At 42.5% G+C, this 18,552-nt stretch overlaps 1 protein-coding gene across 2 annotated transcripts; it reads right to left on the bottom strand.

Moving 5' to 3' along the window:
- Positions 1 to 88: 88 nt before the first annotated feature.
- LOC115931097 (poly(A)-specific ribonuclease PARN-like) lies at positions 89 to 18,552 on the bottom strand. Of its 2 annotated transcripts, none has more exons than XM_031003004.3 (7): positions 18,337 to 18,500; positions 11,363 to 11,406; positions 9,800 to 9,842; positions 9,398 to 9,473; positions 7,228 to 7,338; positions 6,170 to 6,239; positions 89 to 184 (listed from the first exon to the last, which is right to left on the bottom strand). In XM_031003004.3, the coding sequence occupies exons 1-7, from the start codon at positions 18,388 to 18,390 to the stop codon at positions 178 to 180; spliced, it is 405 nt and encodes a 134-aa protein (XP_030858864.2). In that variant the 5' UTR covers positions 18,391 to 18,500; the 3' UTR covers positions 89 to 177. The 2 variants fall into 2 exon arrangements, with proteins under 2 accessions (XP_030858864.2, XP_055221803.1); XM_055365828.2 differs by lacking the exon at positions 89 to 184 and adding an exon at positions 3,646 to 5,274 and having other exon boundaries at positions 18,337 to 18,552.

The following is an 18,552-nucleotide window of genomic DNA, read 5'->3' as shown; positions in this document are numbered from 1 at the left end:
CTAGAAGTCTTGATCTGTGATCTTGGGAAAAGCTGTTCACATCAAGGATGCCATCTTTTTCCGGCGAAAAACTTCCCTCTTGTGAGATTATGAACCCAAAGTTCAAGGTCCTGAAGTTTTGCTGTATTGTGGATGGCAAGGACATTCTTTCTCTGATGTTCTCAGAAGGTCCAATCTTCAGGTTCTAGATTGTGAAGGAATTGATTGTCCCCAGTCAGTGAGCCATAAAAAGCTTTCAGTACCTGGTGAAAATACACTGTACCATAATGATCTACTGTTGTAATATCAGCCCTCTTGCATGAGAAAGCAACCAGAAAACATGCATTGAAAATGATAATTGACAACTGAAATGTTCAAATGGCCCATGAGGTAGCCAAATGCACCTGAAGCTTTGATTGTCTTCCCAGGAACATGAATTTGACAAATGAAACATTGGTTATGAACTATTTTAGCAATTTATAAGTCAGCACACCAATACATATTTAATTTAGATCATTTTATCTTTTCCATGATGAGTCATGGAATGCAGAGCCTTTTATTTTTCATTTTTAGACAGAGTTTCATTCTTGTTGCCCAGGTTGGAGTGCAATGGCGCTATCTCGGCTCACCGCAACCTCCGCCTCCTGGGTTCAAGCGACTCTTCTGCCTCAGCCTCCCGAGTAGCTGGGATTACAGGCATAAGCCACCACGCCCGGATAATTTTTTGTATTTTTAGTAGAGATGGGGTTTCTCCATGTTGGTGAGGCTGATATTGAACTCCCGACTTCAGGTGATTTGCCCGCCTCGGCCTCCCAAAGTGCTGGGATTACAGGTGTGAGCTACCACGCCCAACTGCAGAAACTTTAGTAACAAACACTTTAAGGAGTCAGGAAGGACAAGGTGACATCTTGATTCTACATGAGTCCATGGTTAACATCGGACTTGCGTGCTCTGAATATCAGTTGTTTCTCCAGTTTACGTGCATAGCACTGATACCTAATGGGTTATCATAGGTAATTTGACTTAGACCTTGGAGTTCATTCAAATTGTATACCTAGGCTGGGCGAGCCCACAAAAAATTAGCTGGGCATGGTGGCAGAAGCCTGTAATCCCAGCTACTTGGGAGGAGATGGGAGAATCCCTTGAACCCAGGAGGAGGAGGTTTCAGTGAGGGGAGATTGCTCCATTGCACTCCAGCCTGGGCGACAGAGTGAGACCCTGTTTCAAAAACAACAAAAAAGGGGTGGTGGCTCATGCCTGTAATCCCAGCACTTTGGGATGCCAAGGCGGGTGGATCACCTGAGGTTGGGAGTTCAAGACCAGCCTGACCAACATGGTGAAACCCCGTCTCTACTAAAAATTCAAAAAAATTAGCCAGTCCAATAAACCTCTTTATTTTGTAAATTGCCCTGTCTTAGTTATGTCTTTATTAGCAGCATGAAAATGGACCAATACAGAAGGTGAATCATTTTATCCCCATTTTGCAGAGGAGAAAACATTTGTCCGAGAGCATATCATTCCTTGTCTCATCGGTAGCTCAGAAAGACCATAAAGCAGTGTCATTCCATGAAGGCCTAGATTTCCAGTGGAACCCTGTTCAGATTCAAAACAAGGAAGCAGTCCTGTAGAGTAAACTGCAAGCATCTAGCTCATCTTTTCACATTCCAGTGCTTACTGAAAATAGCCAAAAAAGAGACCTGCTTATTCTTCCTCTTCCTAAGAACTTAGGTAAACAGAAAACAACCTTCCCGAAAACCTTCATAAAAGGGTCAAGGTGTCTTGACAATACCAAAGACAGTTAACAAAACATAAGGCAAACGTCTGATTTTGTGCTTTCTGTTGTACAATAAAAAGCAAAAGCAGAGAGTATTTTTAGCTCTTAGATTTTAGATCTGGATTTCACCAAAGGATCTTAACATTAAGTCTGGTTTTCAACGCATTGATTAAAACTGACCAAGGTTATAAAAGGAGGTAAATCATTTCCTGAGGAGACAGCCTCCAATATAAACAGAGTGCATTCCACACAGGCTGTCATTAGCAGTGGCGTGATCCTGATTTCCATGGCTCAATTCTCTCATGACTTTCCTCCTGATTCCAAAAAAGCAAGGAGGACTATGGGAGGTGCCCAGGCCATGAAAAAGACAAAATGGCACCATGCAAAACCCTCATGGGACATTCTTCTAGACCAGTATGGCTTAAAAAAACACCTCATATCACATTCAGTCTTTGCATACTGCTTAAACAACAGTGGTCTCAGGATTTCGTCAATAGTTGACGTGATAAAGCTTCCCAAAATGCATAACTGATGCTACTAAATGCTAATTTAGAATAATGCAGACATAAGTGAAGTTTATTTCCCTTCGAGGTTTACTTTTTAAATGTTAAGTCTGGTGAGAGCAAAATAAAATATTGTTTGCATATGTGGGCAGTTTAATGTCCACCCAAATTTATGTTAGGAGTATGCATGTTTGGTAAAGGTTACATTTAGAAAAGACTGGTGTCAAAATAAATTAATCTTCAGAAAATCTTGCATATTTTTCTAAAATCATCAGCTTGAGATAATGTTGGGGGCAACTACCAAATGTCTTTCTACAAGGGTAACCATGAAAAATGACAAAAATCAAGGTTTAATATCCTAAATCACCTGCAAGTAAGTAAAAACAAGGTCAGTATTAACATAGAAAGAGATGTCAAAAGAAGCAATTGTTTTTCCTTCTTTTTTCTTTTTGGTCTCCTCTTCCCAGACTCAAGTGATCCTCCTGCCTCAGCCTCCCGAGTAGCTGGGACTACAGGTGTCTGCCCCTACACCCACCTAATTTTTGTATTTTTTGTAGAGACTGGGTTTTGCCACATTGTCCAGGCTGCTCTCAAACTCCTGGGCTCAAGCAACCCTCCTTCCTCACCTTCACAAAGTGGTGGGATTACAGGCATGAGCCACGGCACCTGGTCCAGAAAACCCACTTTACTTACTTACTTACTTACATTTATTTATTTATTTTTGAGATGGAGTCTCACTCTTGTTGCCCAAGCTGGAATGCAGTGGCGCAATCTCGGCTCACTGCAACCTCTGCCTCCTGGGTTCAAGCAATTCTCCTGCCTCAGCACCCCCAGTAGCTGGGATTACAGGCACCCATCAACATGCCCGGCTAATTTTTGTATTTGTAGTAGAGACAGGGTTTCGCCATGTTGGCCAGGCTGGTCTTGAACTCCTGACCTCAGGTGATCCGCCCGCCTCAGCCTCCCAAAGTGCTGGGATTACAGACATAGGCCAACGCATCTGGCCATAAAACCCACTTTCTAAGGGGGTTAAGAATGAATGCCTATACTTAACCAAGTTATTCCAATAAATAATAATAAAAACAGGCCATGCATGGTGGCTCACGCCTATAATCCCAACACTTTGGGAGGCCAAGGCAGGTGGATCACCTGAGGTCAGGAGTTTGAGACCAGCCTGGCCAACATGGCAAAACCCCGTCTCTACTAAAAATACAAAAATTAGCAGGGCGTGGTGGTACGAGCCTGTAGTCCCAGCTACTCAGGAGGCTGAGGCAGGAGAATCACTTGAACCTAGGAGGTGGAGGTTGCAGTGAGCTGAGATCACGCCACTGCACTCCAGCCTAGGTGACAGAGTGAGACTCTGTCTCACCAAAAAAAAAAAAAAAAAAAAGAGGAATAAAAACAGTTCTTGGCTAGGCGCGGTGACTAACGCCCGTAACTCCAGCACTCTGGGAGGCCGAGACGGGTGGATCACCTGAGGTCGGGAGTTCGAGACCAGCCTGACCAACATGGAGAAACCCCACCTCTACTAAAAATACAAAAAAATGGCCGGGCATGGTGGCACTTGCCTGTAATCCCAGCTACTCGGGAAGCTGAGACAGGAGAATCACTTGAACCTGGGAGGCAGAGGTTGCGGTGAGCCGAGATCACGCCATTGCACTCCAGCCTGGGCAACAAGAGTGAAACAACATCTCAAAAAAAAAAAGAAAGAAAAAAAACACAGTTCTTATTTTGTATTTCAAATCTTGCAGGAATATTTTTCCTTCAATGATGAAGAAAATATTCTTCCTTTACAGATTGGAAAAAAATAGACCAAAAAAATAATCACAGAAGGATTCCCAAATCCCACCTCCTATTCAACTACTCTTGGTATGCATCTCGGTTTTACAAAAAAATTCTGAATGGACAAATGTCCCAATTCAAAATAAACCTATATATTTACTGTCTAGTTCTTTTCAATAATAGTCCTGCACAGTATTAGCAATATTAGATTGATCTAGAAATACAGAAAGTCTCAGCTAGCTTTTTTTTCTTTTTTTTTTTGAGAGGGAGTCTCACTCTGTTGCCCAGGCTAGAGTGCAGTGGTGTGATCTTGGCTCACTGCAGCTTCCGCCTCCTGGTTTCAAGCGATTCTCCTGCCTTAGCCTCCCGAGTAGCTGGGAATACAGGCTAATTTTTGTACTTTTAGTACAGACCGTTTTTCACCATGCTGGCCAGGCTGGTCTCGAACTCCTGACCTCGAGTGACCTGCCCACCTTGTTCTCCCAAAGTGCTGGGATTACAGGCATAAGCCACTATACCCAGCCCAGCTAAGCTTTTTAATCAAAGTTTATTTTGATTGCTCTGCATGTTGGTCACATACATGACTGATAAACTAGATGCAGCCCACATCTAACCCAGTTTGCATCCAACATCTGATTTTATAAGGAGCTGACTTTAGTAGAGAAGCAGGATTACTGTTTTAATATTTACAGCGTGTAAATATTTACAAATGACTACTCAGGAGACTGAGGTGGAAGGGTCACTTGAGCTCAGGAGGTGGAGGCTGCAGCGAGCCAAGATCATGCCACCGCACTCCAGCATGGAAAAAAGAGCAAGACCGTGACTCAAAAAAATAATAATAACAATACAAATGAGTCAACATCTCTCAGTTGAAAAATACTGCAGAACAATGAATTTAACATCAAGTACATAAAAATGTAATGGAACAATCATAATTGGACCTATATTTAGCTGGCCACGGTGGTTCACACCTGTAATCCCAGCACTTTGGGAGGCTGAGGTGGGCAGATAACCTGAGGTCAGGGAGTTCGAGAACAGCCTATTCAGCATGGTGAAACACCATCTCTACTAAAAATATAAAGATTAGCCAGGTGTGGTGATACATGCCTGTAGTTCCAGCTACTCCATAGGCTGCAGCAGGAGGACTGCTTGAACCCAGGAGGCAGACATTGCAGTGAGCTGAGATTGTGCCACTGCACTCCACATTCCAGCCTGGGTGACAGAGTGAGACACCATCTCAAAAAAAAAAAAAAAAGAACTATATTTAACATCAATCCCCTGTGGGTTCCATGGTCTACGGCAAAGGCTACATTTCCAAAGACAAACACTGCCCCCAAAAATAAAAGAGCTAAGAAAATCATGTTTTCTACAGGCGCCCGCCATCGTGTCGGCTAATTTTTTGTATTTTTAGTAGAGATGGGGTTTCACCGTGTTAGCCAGGATGGTCTCAATCTCCTGACTTCATGATCCGCCTGCCTCAGCTTCCCAAAGTGGGGGGATTACAGGCGTGAGCCACCGCGCCTGGCCAGGAAATTTTCTTTTGTTTTTTTTGTTTGTTTTTTTTTCAGACAGAGTTTTGCTGTGTTGCCCAGGCTGCAGTGCAGTGGTGCAATCTCAGCTCACTGCAACCTCTGCCTCCTGGGTTGAAGCAATTCTCCCACTACAGCCTCCCGAGTAGCTGGGATTACAGGCACACGCCACCACGCCTGGCTAATTTTTGTATTTTTAATAGAGACGAGGTTTCCCCATGTTGGCCAGGCTGGCCTCGAACTCCTCACCTCAAGCACTCTGCCCACCTCAGCCTCCCAAAGTGCTGGGATTACAGGTGTGAGCCACCACACCCAGCCCCTCATAGGAAATTTAAATGACAGAACTACCAGTTCTTTTTCTTGGAAGAGATCTACTACGTCTAGCAATGTTTTCTTTTTTTTTTTTTTAAGCCTATATTTTTAATACATTTGTTCCCCAAAAGGTCACTTTCTACTTTCAAAAAACATGTGAGTCACTCGAGATGAAAAACAGTTTATCTAAAAATGTGCTATAGCTCCCAATAACTCCAAACTGACAACCCAAGATATGAGGCTGTTCCACAGTGAGAGAACTTGGAAACTGGAACTCTCTGATTACTTACTTGTTAAAAAAAGGTTCAATGAGTTTTGATCTGGCAGACACATGAATTTTTGGAGGGCTGAGAAAAGAACCTAATGAAGAAAAGAAGAGAGGTATTATTATTCACAGTCACATAGACCAAGCCTGAAAGTTCAGACCAAAACAGATTTAAATTAACAGCATGGTTCAACAAGCGTGAAAGGTATTCTTTTTTTTTGAGTCAGAGTTTCACTCTTGTTGCCCAGGCTGGAGTGCAATGGTGCAATCTCGGTTCACTGCAACTTCCACCTCCCAGATTCACGTGATTCTCCTGCCTCAGCCTCCCACTCTTACCTCAAAACCCTCCCACTTTTAACTGGGTGAGTGGATCCCAAGGAAATGGTAATGCTATAGGTTCAATGTTTGTGTCCCCCTAAAATTCATATGTTGAAGCCTCCCCAATACGATGGTATTTGGAAGTGAGACCTTTGGGAGGTAATTAGGTCATGAGGGAATTAGTGCCCTTGTAAGAAGGGTCAGGAGGCTGGGTGCGGTGGCTCAAGCCTGTAATTCCAGCACTTTGGGAGGCTGAGGTAGGAGGATCACTTGAGCCCAGAAATTCTAGATCAGCCTGATTACCACAGCAAGACCCTGTCTCTGTAAAAAAATTAAAAAGTTAGCCGGGCACAGTGATGCACACCAGTAGTCCCAGCTACTTGGGAGGCTGAGGTGGGAGGATCTCTTGAGCCCAGGAGTTCAGCATTGCAGTAAGCTATGATTGAACCACTGTACTTCCAGCCTGGGTGACAGTGAGACCCTGACTCTTAAAAAAGAGGCGGCACAGCTTCTGCTCTCTCTGCTCTCCACCACGTAAGGACACGAGAAGGCAGCCATCTGCAAACCAGGAAGTGGGCTCTCACCAGATACTAGGTCTGCTGGCAACTGGGTCTTGGACTTTCCAGCCTCCTGAACATGAGAAATAAATGTCTGTTGTTTAAGCCCCACAGTCGACAGTAATTTATTACAGCAGCCTAAGCCAGGAGACAGGTAAGATCCACCCTAGATCACTGCGTGTTTGACTGAAAGACATGTAATGCGTACCTAGGTAATTGGCCATGGAGATGAAGCACAGCCCTGTGATGTAGGCATCGTAGCCTGCCTCGTGGAGTTGTTCAGAGGCTGTGTCATAACTTGGAAAACCTTCGGCACTTTCTAAGAAAAAAAAGGAAAAAGTTTTCCTCAAAACAAAGACTAGTAAGCACATTGCCCTACCAATCCAAATTGCATTAGCATATGCTAGAGAAATACCCTAAATAGGCAGAAAAAAATCTATCTATTCCTTAATTCTCTCTATATAAGACCTTAAAATACAAGATAACAGAGTCACTGAAAAGGAGGGCTTTGGTCTAGGATACAGAAATGCCTCAGTTAGATTATGAAGGACTCAGCCGTGGGCTTTCTCGTCCCACACTGGTGGGTGCTATTTATGATCATCCATAACTCACTCTAGGACAATTATTCCTCTTCTGCTTGCTTTCTAAGGCCATGAAAAGGATATTCTTCCCTTATACAAGATGGTCACATCAGGCCACAATAGATGATCCAGAGTAAAGATTAAGAGCATGGGCTCTGGAGTCACACTGAGTTCGAATCTCTGCTCCACCACTTATTTGAGGTATGACCTTGGGCAAGTCACTTCATCCCTAAGGTTCCAGTTTTGTAAAATGGAGATGATAATCAAACCTTCTTCAAAAGGTTATTGTTAGGATCAGATAAGATAATATAAGTTAAACTCTTACCTAGTGCTTGGTACATAGTAAGTGCTCAAAAACTGTTATCTATCAATACCTGAGGCAACCCTCCCCCCAAAAAAGAGAAGACTGCAATTCACTATCAACAGCTCCAACTCACTACTGTCCTCTACTATGTTCCCAAGCTTAGAGATCGAAAGGTGACAGCACAACCAACTCCAAAAATAAATCGAACTTGCTATAATGCTGCCCTTGGATCATGGAGCCACTTTACAGCAAAGACCGCTTTATATACAATATGGTTCTTTTGTGACATTGATAAATACAGATGTGACCAGATAAACTATAAGAGGAATGACCTGCTTTAGACTGAATTCTCTACCAGATACCACTATTTTATATGGAAATAATAACATAAAACTATAACTCATAAATAATTATATCCTAGAACCATTCTGGAAATGAATGTCAGGAAGGTTACTATAACACAGAATCAAAAGCATAAATGGAAATTAACAATGAAAAGGCTGTAACTGTTTTTATGTCAATACGATGCTCTTTAAGCAAGAATTCTTTAACTCCATATTAAATATTAGACTTGATGCCTTTAAAAAAAGCCTTTTAACATGGTAGCCACCTAAGTAATACCTTCCACTCCATCATCAACTGAGACACATTCTTTCCAAAATCAATTATTTCCATTATATTGTTATAGAAAAGGTCCAAGTTTTCTCCCCCAATGGCCCCACCACCACTTTTCTTAATTCCTTTCTTGGACTATTACCCAGAAAGAGGCAAATAACTGTAATCTTGGCTGCTTTAATACTTTGCATTATCAATTTCTAAACCATTAGTCCTATTATCCATGTCTTTAGAAGTTTTCAGGCTATAGCTAATGGCTCGCTAATCACCGTATCAGCAGCACAATCAGGTTAACAGGGACCAAGGAAGTAGCACCTGGAAGGCTCTCCACATACCTTGGTGGTGGCCCAAGGTGGCAAAACACCTCCATCTCATCTCCCTACTTCTGGTTTTCCTCAGTGCTGCTGTTTCTACTCTCTAAACCAGCTGAAAATGAGGCAGGGTGGGGACTTGCCTTAATCTCACCTGTAAATCCAGTTCTCGGGCTTTTCTGAGATGGAAAATATATTTTTTACTCTACCCCTGGTGATTAATCACTAGCTCTTTGTCTCTGCTTCAATAATGTATGAAAGAATAAAAGGGCACATCAAGTTTTAGGAGAATTCCATATTATTAGAAAATAGAAGCCTTGAAGCTTTAATTGCTAAAATTCTCAATGAATGGCTACCCAACTCCATTAACATAAAATATATGTAGAATTAAAAGACCATCTTTATTCAAAAAACAATAATTCAACACACGGTATGTGCAAGTGAATTCAGCCAAAATCTATAAATGAACAATACGGTCTCCAGAGCCATTCTGCTTTTCTTCTAAAATATACATCAATAATTATTACAAAGAGTTTGGAGGGTTTCCGGTTTGTTTAATATTCTTACCAACTTTAGGGGGGTTGAAAGGTGTCTCTTTTAACCGCTTTTCCAATTCCGCAAGGGATGTGTTGTTAATGATATCCTGCAAACCACAAAGCAAAGAATTATGAGATTTCATCATCTCAGAACAATATATTAAAGAGATTCACTGACCCCCCAAAAAAAAAGACAGCATCTAGTACTGTCTCCTTGCGTTCTTTAAAGAAACACAGAAGTCTTCGTTTTTTTCAATGTGAAAGAGAAGCAGCTAGTTTAATTTTTATAATATACAAAGTATAACCAAATGAATAAAGATCTTTACAGATGAATTAAATATCTCCAAACCTTTTGCCAGAAGGCTATATTGTTCCGGCATTCATTTCACTCAGTAATATGCAGTCGCTTTATAAAGTAGCAAATGAATAATACCTTAAAAGGTTGTGTGCTGGCCATCAATTTAGTATCCAAGAGTCTAAAAAGAATTTTTAACAAGGTAAACAAAATGTATATCAATGTTTAAAATGTCTTTTACTCAAATATGTAAGTTACTTAAAATACTTCATACATAAAAAACATACTTAAAACATAAAATGTTTAATACAGAAAATACTTAAACACAGACAAAGTAATTAAACACATCGGCCATTTTGAACCCAGCACCAGCATCCCTGCTACGTTGGAGTAGGTACTCAGTCCCATCATTAGCGACTTCATTGAGCAACTGCAGGAGAGTCCACACTTGGAGTACAAGTTCTAGATTCACCTGGATCCTCAGAGAGCCTGGGCTCCATCAATCTCAAGGGTGAGTCAAATACTCTCACATGGTTTTACGTGGTTCAAATACTGCTGCCGGTCTACCATTCCCAAACTGCTACCATCTACTCCTACTCCTCAGGTTTGTAAACTATAAATTCTTCTGGAGGGCCAAAATCTACAATCAGTACTTTCACGCTGTTGTTTTTATTTCTTATTATTCTATTTCAGAGATCAGAAACACCAAAAGGGGAGGGTTGGGAGAAACCCACATGAAAACTCTATTTCTCTATTCTTTTTTTTTTTTTTCATATAAATGTGAACAGAGTGGGTAACAGGACAGAAATAAGCCCAGCTGAGAGAGAAACTGCTCGAACACCACGCCTATCCCTCTTCAACAGGTCCTAAGACACAAACACTTGTTTGGTAGGCTCCACATGGCTGACCTGTGATGTCTCAGAGATATGTGACATGTGACCTATCAGAACAAGGGGGCAATAATAACTGTAGAAAACACCAACAGGAAAAGGCACTGACTTGAAGTGGATGAAAAACAAAATCTCTAGCCAGACGGACAGTTCTTGACTGACTCTTGAACACTCTCAATTGGACACTTCAATAGTTACAAGGTACATCCTACATGCAAGACAGACAAGAGCCATCTCAAGGAGGCTTCAACAGTTCTTTAGACAGCAAGATGAGAGATAAGAAAAAAGGAGTCGTTGGTCTACTTTCACTCTCAGTTCAAACTGTGATTTTTTTTATAACAAAACCAATCATAAATTATAAAAGCAAGCCATCCCAACATTGGAGACATTAAATAAGTTCCAAGCTTATATGAACATGATCTAATGGTTTTAACAAATTACTATATACCTATTTGTATTGTGTATGTCACAATGACTCTTTTTTTTTTTTTTTTGAGACAGGATCTCACTCTGTCACCCAGGCTGGATAGTAGCACTATTATGGCTCACTGCAACCTGGACCTCCTGGGTTCAAGCAATTCGCCCACTTCAGCCTCCTGAGTAGCTGGACCACAGGTATCCCACCACACCCAGCTAATTTTTTATTTTTTATAGATATGTGGTTTCACTATGTTGCCCAGGCTGGTTCTGAACTCCCTAGGCTCAAGTGATCCTCCCACCTCAGTCTCCCAAAGTGGTGGGATTATAGGTGTGAGCCACCGTGCCCAGCCGATTTTTTTAAATGAAAGACAAATCCTCAAAGAAAGCTTACCTGGGGAAAACACATGTTGTCATCTCTTTAAACTCACTTAAGTCCTAAAGAACAAGAGAAGGACTTGTTACAATTTTCCTAATACACTCGCAGTATTAAAAAACATGTAAACAGCTCAAGTTCCATAGCTGTCTTCTCAAACAAGCTGTTGGAGCCCTTAAGCTAAACTACAAAACCCATTTCTAGTTAACAAGTACAAAAAAAACACAAAACCTTCCCAATTTCCTCACTCATTGGGAACCATATAACCTGATAACTAACTTCTGCATAACCAAAACAACAAATTTAAGGATTTAATAGTTGAAATTGGGAAGGGGCAGGGGGTCCAATAAAATGTTAAAACCTACCTATTTGAGAGGCCTGTAATAAATGCAGAAAACTTCCAGTAATAGCTAACAGGCTGCGATCTACCACACAAATTTATCATAACAGTGAGACAAGCAGAGTCATTTAAATTAAATGGTTTATACAGGAAATGGGCATACTGTAAACTAGCTTAGACCTTTCCTGAGATCACCTTTGAAATGTTAGTAAAAATGGCCTTGGAAACACAGGCTTTTCAATACACATATGATTCCTGTTTCAACTCCAGAAAATTGCTCAAGTGGCACTAATAGCAAGTGCCTAGATTAGACAATTCATTTCTCAAGTTTATTTTGATCAGGAAGTCTAGAGCTGAAATGAGAGTCCTCTAATTTTGAATTAACTCATTTACATACATAATTGCCATGCTAGACTGAGCAGTCATACTCCTGACTCTTTGTAAACTACACTTCTCTTGAATGTTATTCATGCTTCATAGGAAACTGCTGTTTCCAATTAGCTTTTCAAGCCTGTAAATACAGACTGTATTTAGCTAGCCTGATATATTTGCCAGCTTTTCAATGGCTATAAATTAATGGGCAAAGCATGAACAGGCGGTTTCAATGCAAAGTCAAAAAATGTAATAATGATGTTTGTAATCTCTCAATACCACTAGAAAGCTTTACAAGCAAGGAACACGGAGAATTACGGCCACCTCCAGGGCCAACATATAGCACAGTTCTAGACCAATCTCTTCTAAAAGGTCATGCTAAAGTATCAAGATAGTTCATAAGAAAACACTCTCCTCTAAAAGGCAACTCCAAAATGTGGATTATTTAGTATCCTTTTAAATGCAAATTTTGATACCAGTGCATGTAAAAGCTCTACCTTTTTATCAAGTCAGGGTCTCACTATGTTGCCCAGACTAGCCTTGAACTCCTGGACTCAAGCAATTCTCCTGTAACAGCCTCTCAAGTAGCAGGCACTGCAGGTATGCACCACCACACCGAGCCTTCTAATTTATTAGGCTTTCTAATTTCTTCTCATCACTTCTTCTAAAGGTAGATGGAAAAAAACAAAACAAAACATTTTCTTTCTCTGACAATGCCAGAACATAAAGAAGTTAAGTAACTTACCAGGTAGCCTTAGTAATAAAGTGAAGGATAAAACTGCTTATCCTAACCCACTTACTACTCTACAACAAATCACTTGCTCTTTCTATCAGAATTTAATTCAAGACCACTTTCATTCCACTTAACGTTCATTAACTGCTTACATACAATGTGTTACGTTAGGCCATTCATTAACTGCTTACACGCAATGTGTTACGTTACGCACTTACACAACAAAATGGCTACACCCCTTGTCCAAGGAGCTAACCACCTAGAAGGGGGTTATGCTGTATAATACAAGACAAAATTTATGTAACATAGAGATGTACAATGTTCTGTGGGAGTTGAGAGAAAGGAAAGATCACCTCTTGGGCAAGGTAGGAGGCAATAAAAACTTCATGGAGAAGGCAAAAGCTGCACCGCGGAAAGTTAAGGGAAAGTTGTGAACAACAAACATTGAGAACAACAAGAGAAAATTCAAGTTGGAAGAAATTAAACAAAGCACCTCTTAGGGAACAAATAAGTCAGTCTTGGAAAAAGGAGAGTAACAAGGGATTAGACTACACAGAAAGGTTGGGCTGGATCACAGAAAGCCTGTTATGCATGGGTAAAAATAGTTATTAACTGCCTAGAAAACAAAGAGTGTGGGATTAATTTATAATTTTCAGCAGGGTCAGTGACAGGAACGGAGCCATACATCAGAAGATTACAAAACTGGCAGTTGGGAGATACCTCATTTGTTAAATCGATATTTAATGCCTTCTAGTGCCAAGCTCTATTCAGTATTCAAAACACCTAGAAGCACAGAATTAAATACATTTTCCTCTTGCCTTGCTGATAACTTCATTGCTTTAAAGATCAAAAAAGGCTGGGCGCGGTGGCTCATTCCTGTAATCCCAGCACTTTGGAAAGCCGAGCGGGTGGATCACTTGAGGCCGGAAGTTCGAGACCAGCCTGGCAAGCATGGTGAAATCCCATCTCCACTAAAAAAAAATACAAAAATTAGCCAGATGTGGTGGCGTACACCTGTAATCCCAGCTACTTGAGAGACTGAGACATGAGAATCACTTGAACTTGGGAGAGGGAGGTTGCAGTGAGCCAAAATCACAGCACTGCACTCCAGCCTGGCGACAGAGTGAGACTCTGTCTCAAAAAAACAAATGAACAGGCTGGGCGTGGTGGCTCACACTTGTAATCCCAGAGCATTGGGAGGCCAAAGCAGGTGGATCACCTGAAGTCAGGGGTTCAAGACCAGCCTGGCCAACATGGTGAAACTCCGTCTCTACTGAAAATATAAAAATTAGCTGGGCATGGTGGCAGGTGCCTGTAAACCCAGCTACTCAGGAGGCTAAGGCAGGAGAATCGCTTGGATCCGGTAGGCAGAGGTTGCAGTGAGCCAAGATCGCGCCACTGCACTCCACCCTGGGCCACAGACCAAGACTCTGTCTCAAAAATAAATAAATAAATAAATAAATAATAAAGGTCAAAAAGTCAAGAGAGGAGCTGCTACTTTGATCTACTTGGCCAATAAGAAGTGGGTGATCTGGCCAGGTGTGGTGGCTCACATCTATAATCTTAGCACTTTGGGAGACTGAGGTGGGCAGACTTCTCTTGAACGCAGGAGTTCGAGAGCAGCCTGGGCAAATGGTGAGATCCTGTCTCTACAAAACTTACAAAACAATTAGCGAGGCATAGTGGCATGTGCCTGTGGTCCCAGCTACTCGAGAGGCTGAGGTAGGAGTATCACTTGAGCCCAGGGAGTTGAGGCTGCAGTGAGCCAAGATGGCGCCACTGCACTCCAGCCTGGGTGACAGAGTGAGACACTCTCTCAAAAAAGAAAAAAAAAAAATGGCCGGGCATAATGGCTCATGCCTGTAATCGCAACACTTTGGGAGGCCCAGGCAGGCGGATCACCTAAGGTCAGGAATTCGAGAACGGCCTGGCCAACATGGCGAAATCCCGTCTCTACTAAAAACACAAAAATTAGCCAGGCATGGTGGCAGGCGCCTGTTAATTCTAGCTACTCAGGAGGCTGAGGCAGAAGAATTGCTTGAACCCAGGAGACAGAGGTTGCAGTGGGCCAAGACTGCACCACTGCACTCCAGCCTAGGTGACAGAGTAAGACTCCATCTCAAAAAAAAAGGTGCGAAAGTGAAGAAACAAGAAAAGAAAAAAAACAGAAGTGGGATGACATAAAATAAACATTAGCTCATTAGACTTAAGAAACGCAAATCCAGGCCAAGCCCGGTGGCTCACACCTGTAATCCCAGTACTTTGGGAGGCAGAGGCCGGTGGATCCCCTGAGGTCAGGAGTTCAAGACCAGCCTTACCAACATGGTGAAACCCCATCTCTACTAAAAATACAAAAATTAGCTGGGCATGGTGGCGGGCGCCTGTAATCCCAGCTACTCGGGGGGCTGAGTCAGGAGAATCACTTGAACACAGGAGGCCGAGATCGCACCACTGCACTCCAGCCTAGGTGACAGAGTGAGACTCCATCTCAAAAAAAAAAGGTAGGAAAGAGAAGAGAAAAAAAAAAAAACAGAAGTGTGGTGAGTGACATAAAATAAACATTTGCTCATTAGACTTAAGAAATGCCAATCCAGGCCAGACGTGGTGGCTCACGCCTGTAATCCCAGAACTTTGGGAGGCGGAGGTGGGTGGATCACCTGAGATGAGGCGTTCGAGACCAGCCAGGCCAACATGGTGAAATCCCGTCTCTACTAAACATACAAAAATTACCCGGGCATGGTAGCAGGCATCTGTAATCCCAGCTCCTCAGGAGTCTGAGGAAGGAGAGTCGCTTGAACCCAGGAAGCGGAGGGTGCGCTGAGCAGAGATCACACCACTGCACTCCAGCCTGGGCCACAGAACAAGATTCAGTCTCAAAAAAAAAAAAAAGAAATGCAATTTCATACCTTTACACTTGTTTTGAGACCCACAACTATGAAGTCTTTGAATCCTAAAAGGTGTTAAAAGGTGATAGAGCCGTCTTAAAAAGTGATGACAACCTAAATTTTAAGAAATACAAGGGGAGCAACTGACCCACTCATGACGTCTGTATTGTACTTTTTTAAAGGAGGGTAATCAAAATGCTGACGGAACAATGGGACCTAAGAAATGTGAAGTAACTGAAGGTTTACAGATGTATAAGTGAGACTGAACTCTCAAGCAGGTGTCTTCCAATCTAGAAGTAACAAAATATTAATCTTTTAGCTGGGCGTGGTAGTGTACACCTGTGGTTTTACCTATTCGGGAGGCTGAGGCAGGAGGACCGCTTGAGCCCAGCACCCTGAGATCAGCTTGGACAAAAGAGTGAGACCTAGTCTCTATTTTATTAAAAAGATATGGGGAAGGCCGGGCACAGTGGCTCACGCCTGTAATCCCAGCACTCTGGGAGGCCAAGACAGGCAGATCATGAGGCCAGGAGATCGAGACCATCCTGGCCAACATGGTGAAACCCCATCTCCACTAAAAATACAAAAAAATTAGCAGGGCGTGGTGATGCACGCCTGTAGTCCCAGCTACTCGGGAGGCTGAGGCCGGGGAAACACTTGAACCTGGGAGGCGGAGGTTCCAGTGAGCCGAGATTGCACCACTGCACTCCAGCCTGGCAACAGAGTAAGACTCCATCTCTAAAAAAAAAAAAAAAAAAAAAAAATTATTTAAAATAAGAAAAAGATTAGTCCAGTGGCATACTATGGTCCATAGGCCAAATACAGCCCATCAATTATTTTGTAAATGAAGTTTTATTGCAACACGGCTATGCCAATTGGTTTACGTATTCTATGGCATTTGGGGGCTACAATGGCAGAGCTAAGAGTTGTGACAGAAACTATGCAGCCTGGAAAGCTGAAAATACTTTACTATCTGGCCCTTTATAGAAAACGTGCCAACTTTCATTTTAAAGGATGGGCTGAAGGTTGAAGGGGGACAGGAAATGCTGCCTGGAATTTGCTAAACTCAAAGATGAGAAATAAGGCCACTTGCAACAAAACTAAAAACAATCAGCTGGGCATAGTGGCTCACACCTGTAATCCCAGCACTTTAGGAGGCTGAGGCGGGCAGATCAGGAGGTCAGGAGATTGAGACCATCATGGCCAACACGGTGAAACCCTGTCTCTACTAAAAATACAAAAAAAACTAGCTGGGCATGGTGGCACACACCTGTAGTCCCAGCTACTCGGGAGGCTGAGGCAGGAGAATCACTTGAACCCAGGAGGCGGACGTTGCAGGGAGCCGAGATCATGCCACTGCACTCCAGCCTGGTGAAAGAGTGAGACTCCATCTCAAAAAAAAAAAAAAAAAAAATCCAGATGTGAGAGACGGCATGGAGATAAAATCGTCAGAATTTTGGAAATGACCAGATCTGGAGACAGAGCAAGAGTCAAAACTGATGCTAAAAACAGGGTTGGTAACTGGGAATCACTTATAGTAATGGGATGAGGAGAAAGAAGTGGTTTGGAGACAGCAAGAAAGAAAAGAAGTACAAGTTAAATATCTCATTTGAGCCACGTCAATTCAAAACAACACTTAGTCTGGGGGCTATCCAGGTAGGGATGTCTGGAGTCCAGCATGAAATGTATACCTGGAGCTGAAGAGAGACCACAGCTGGGGATAAAGATGTTGGTGTCTACAGCTGAAGCTGTAAAGTGAGTGAGATCACTAAAAGACAAAAAAGATGAAGAGGAAATAAAAGAGTGGAGCACAGAGTGGCGAGGGACAAGTAACGTGAGGCCACGCACACCGTATGGAGCAGAAGAGGGAAAGTCAGTAGAGGAACCAAAGCAGCTTGTGCTTTGGTCAACCAAGGCAACTTGGCTCAAGGACTGAAAAATGCACTACTGAGGTCAGCAGAGAATCTAAGGGAAGCAGCCTAGCAAGGGTGATCAAGAATTCTGTAGGACTGGACCCACTTCAGCTGCCACCACTTACCTTCAATGGCCCTGCTATGTCTAATTTTAGCAGGACCAAACTAGCAGCCCACACCTGTGGCCTGGGAATCCCTGCCCAGCACTAAATGAGCAAACCGCTGGCATTAAGACGATGAAACAAATGTTTAATCTTCCTCTGGCAATGGCAGTGACTGAAGATCCCTTAATAAAAAAGCTTGTGGCCAGGCGCGGTAGCTCAGGCCTGTAATCCCAGCACTACGGGAGGCCAAGGCAGGCGGATCACGAGGTCAGGAGTTCGAGAACAACCTGGCCAACATGGTGAAACCCCATCTCTACTAAAAATACAAAAAGTAGCTGGGCGTGGTGACGGGTGCCTGTAATCCCAGCTACTCAGGAGGCTGAGGCAGGAGACTCGCTTGAACCCAAGAGGTGGAGATTGCAGCAAGCCAAGATTGCACCACTGCACTCCTGGGCAACAGAGTGAGAATACATCTCAAGGAAAAAAAAATGTGCAACTGAGTGCATAAGATTCTCTCTGGGAACATGCTGCATACAAGGAAATGGCACCCAAGTAGAGGACAGTTCAGTTAAAAGCATCACAATAATATTTTTTCAGATAAAAAGAATCCTGCTAATATTAAACACAGACCGACAGGTCACTTACCGCAGGCAGAGGGCAGTAGAACTGATGAACTGTGTGCATGACGTCCAAGAGCATATTGTGTCCAATAACAAGTTTTCCCTAAAGAAAGTCAAGGTTAGAAAAAAGACTTCTACATTCAAATTATACTGGGGTTTCAGAATGTATAGTTCAGATTCCAAGAGGACTTTGTACTAAACTCGCTTTCCACACTAAAAAAAAAAAAAAAAGTACAAATAA

Source organism: Gorilla gorilla, chromosome 18, assembly GCF_029281585.2.
Source record: "Gorilla gorilla gorilla isolate KB3781 chromosome 18, NHGRI_mGorGor1-v2.1_pri, whole genome shotgun sequence".
Taxonomy (NCBI): domain Eukaryota; kingdom Metazoa; phylum Chordata; class Mammalia; order Primates; family Hominidae; genus Gorilla; species Gorilla gorilla.
The sequence above is the reverse complement of the archived record's forward strand: the minus strand, read 5'-3'. Positions and strand labels throughout refer to the sequence as shown.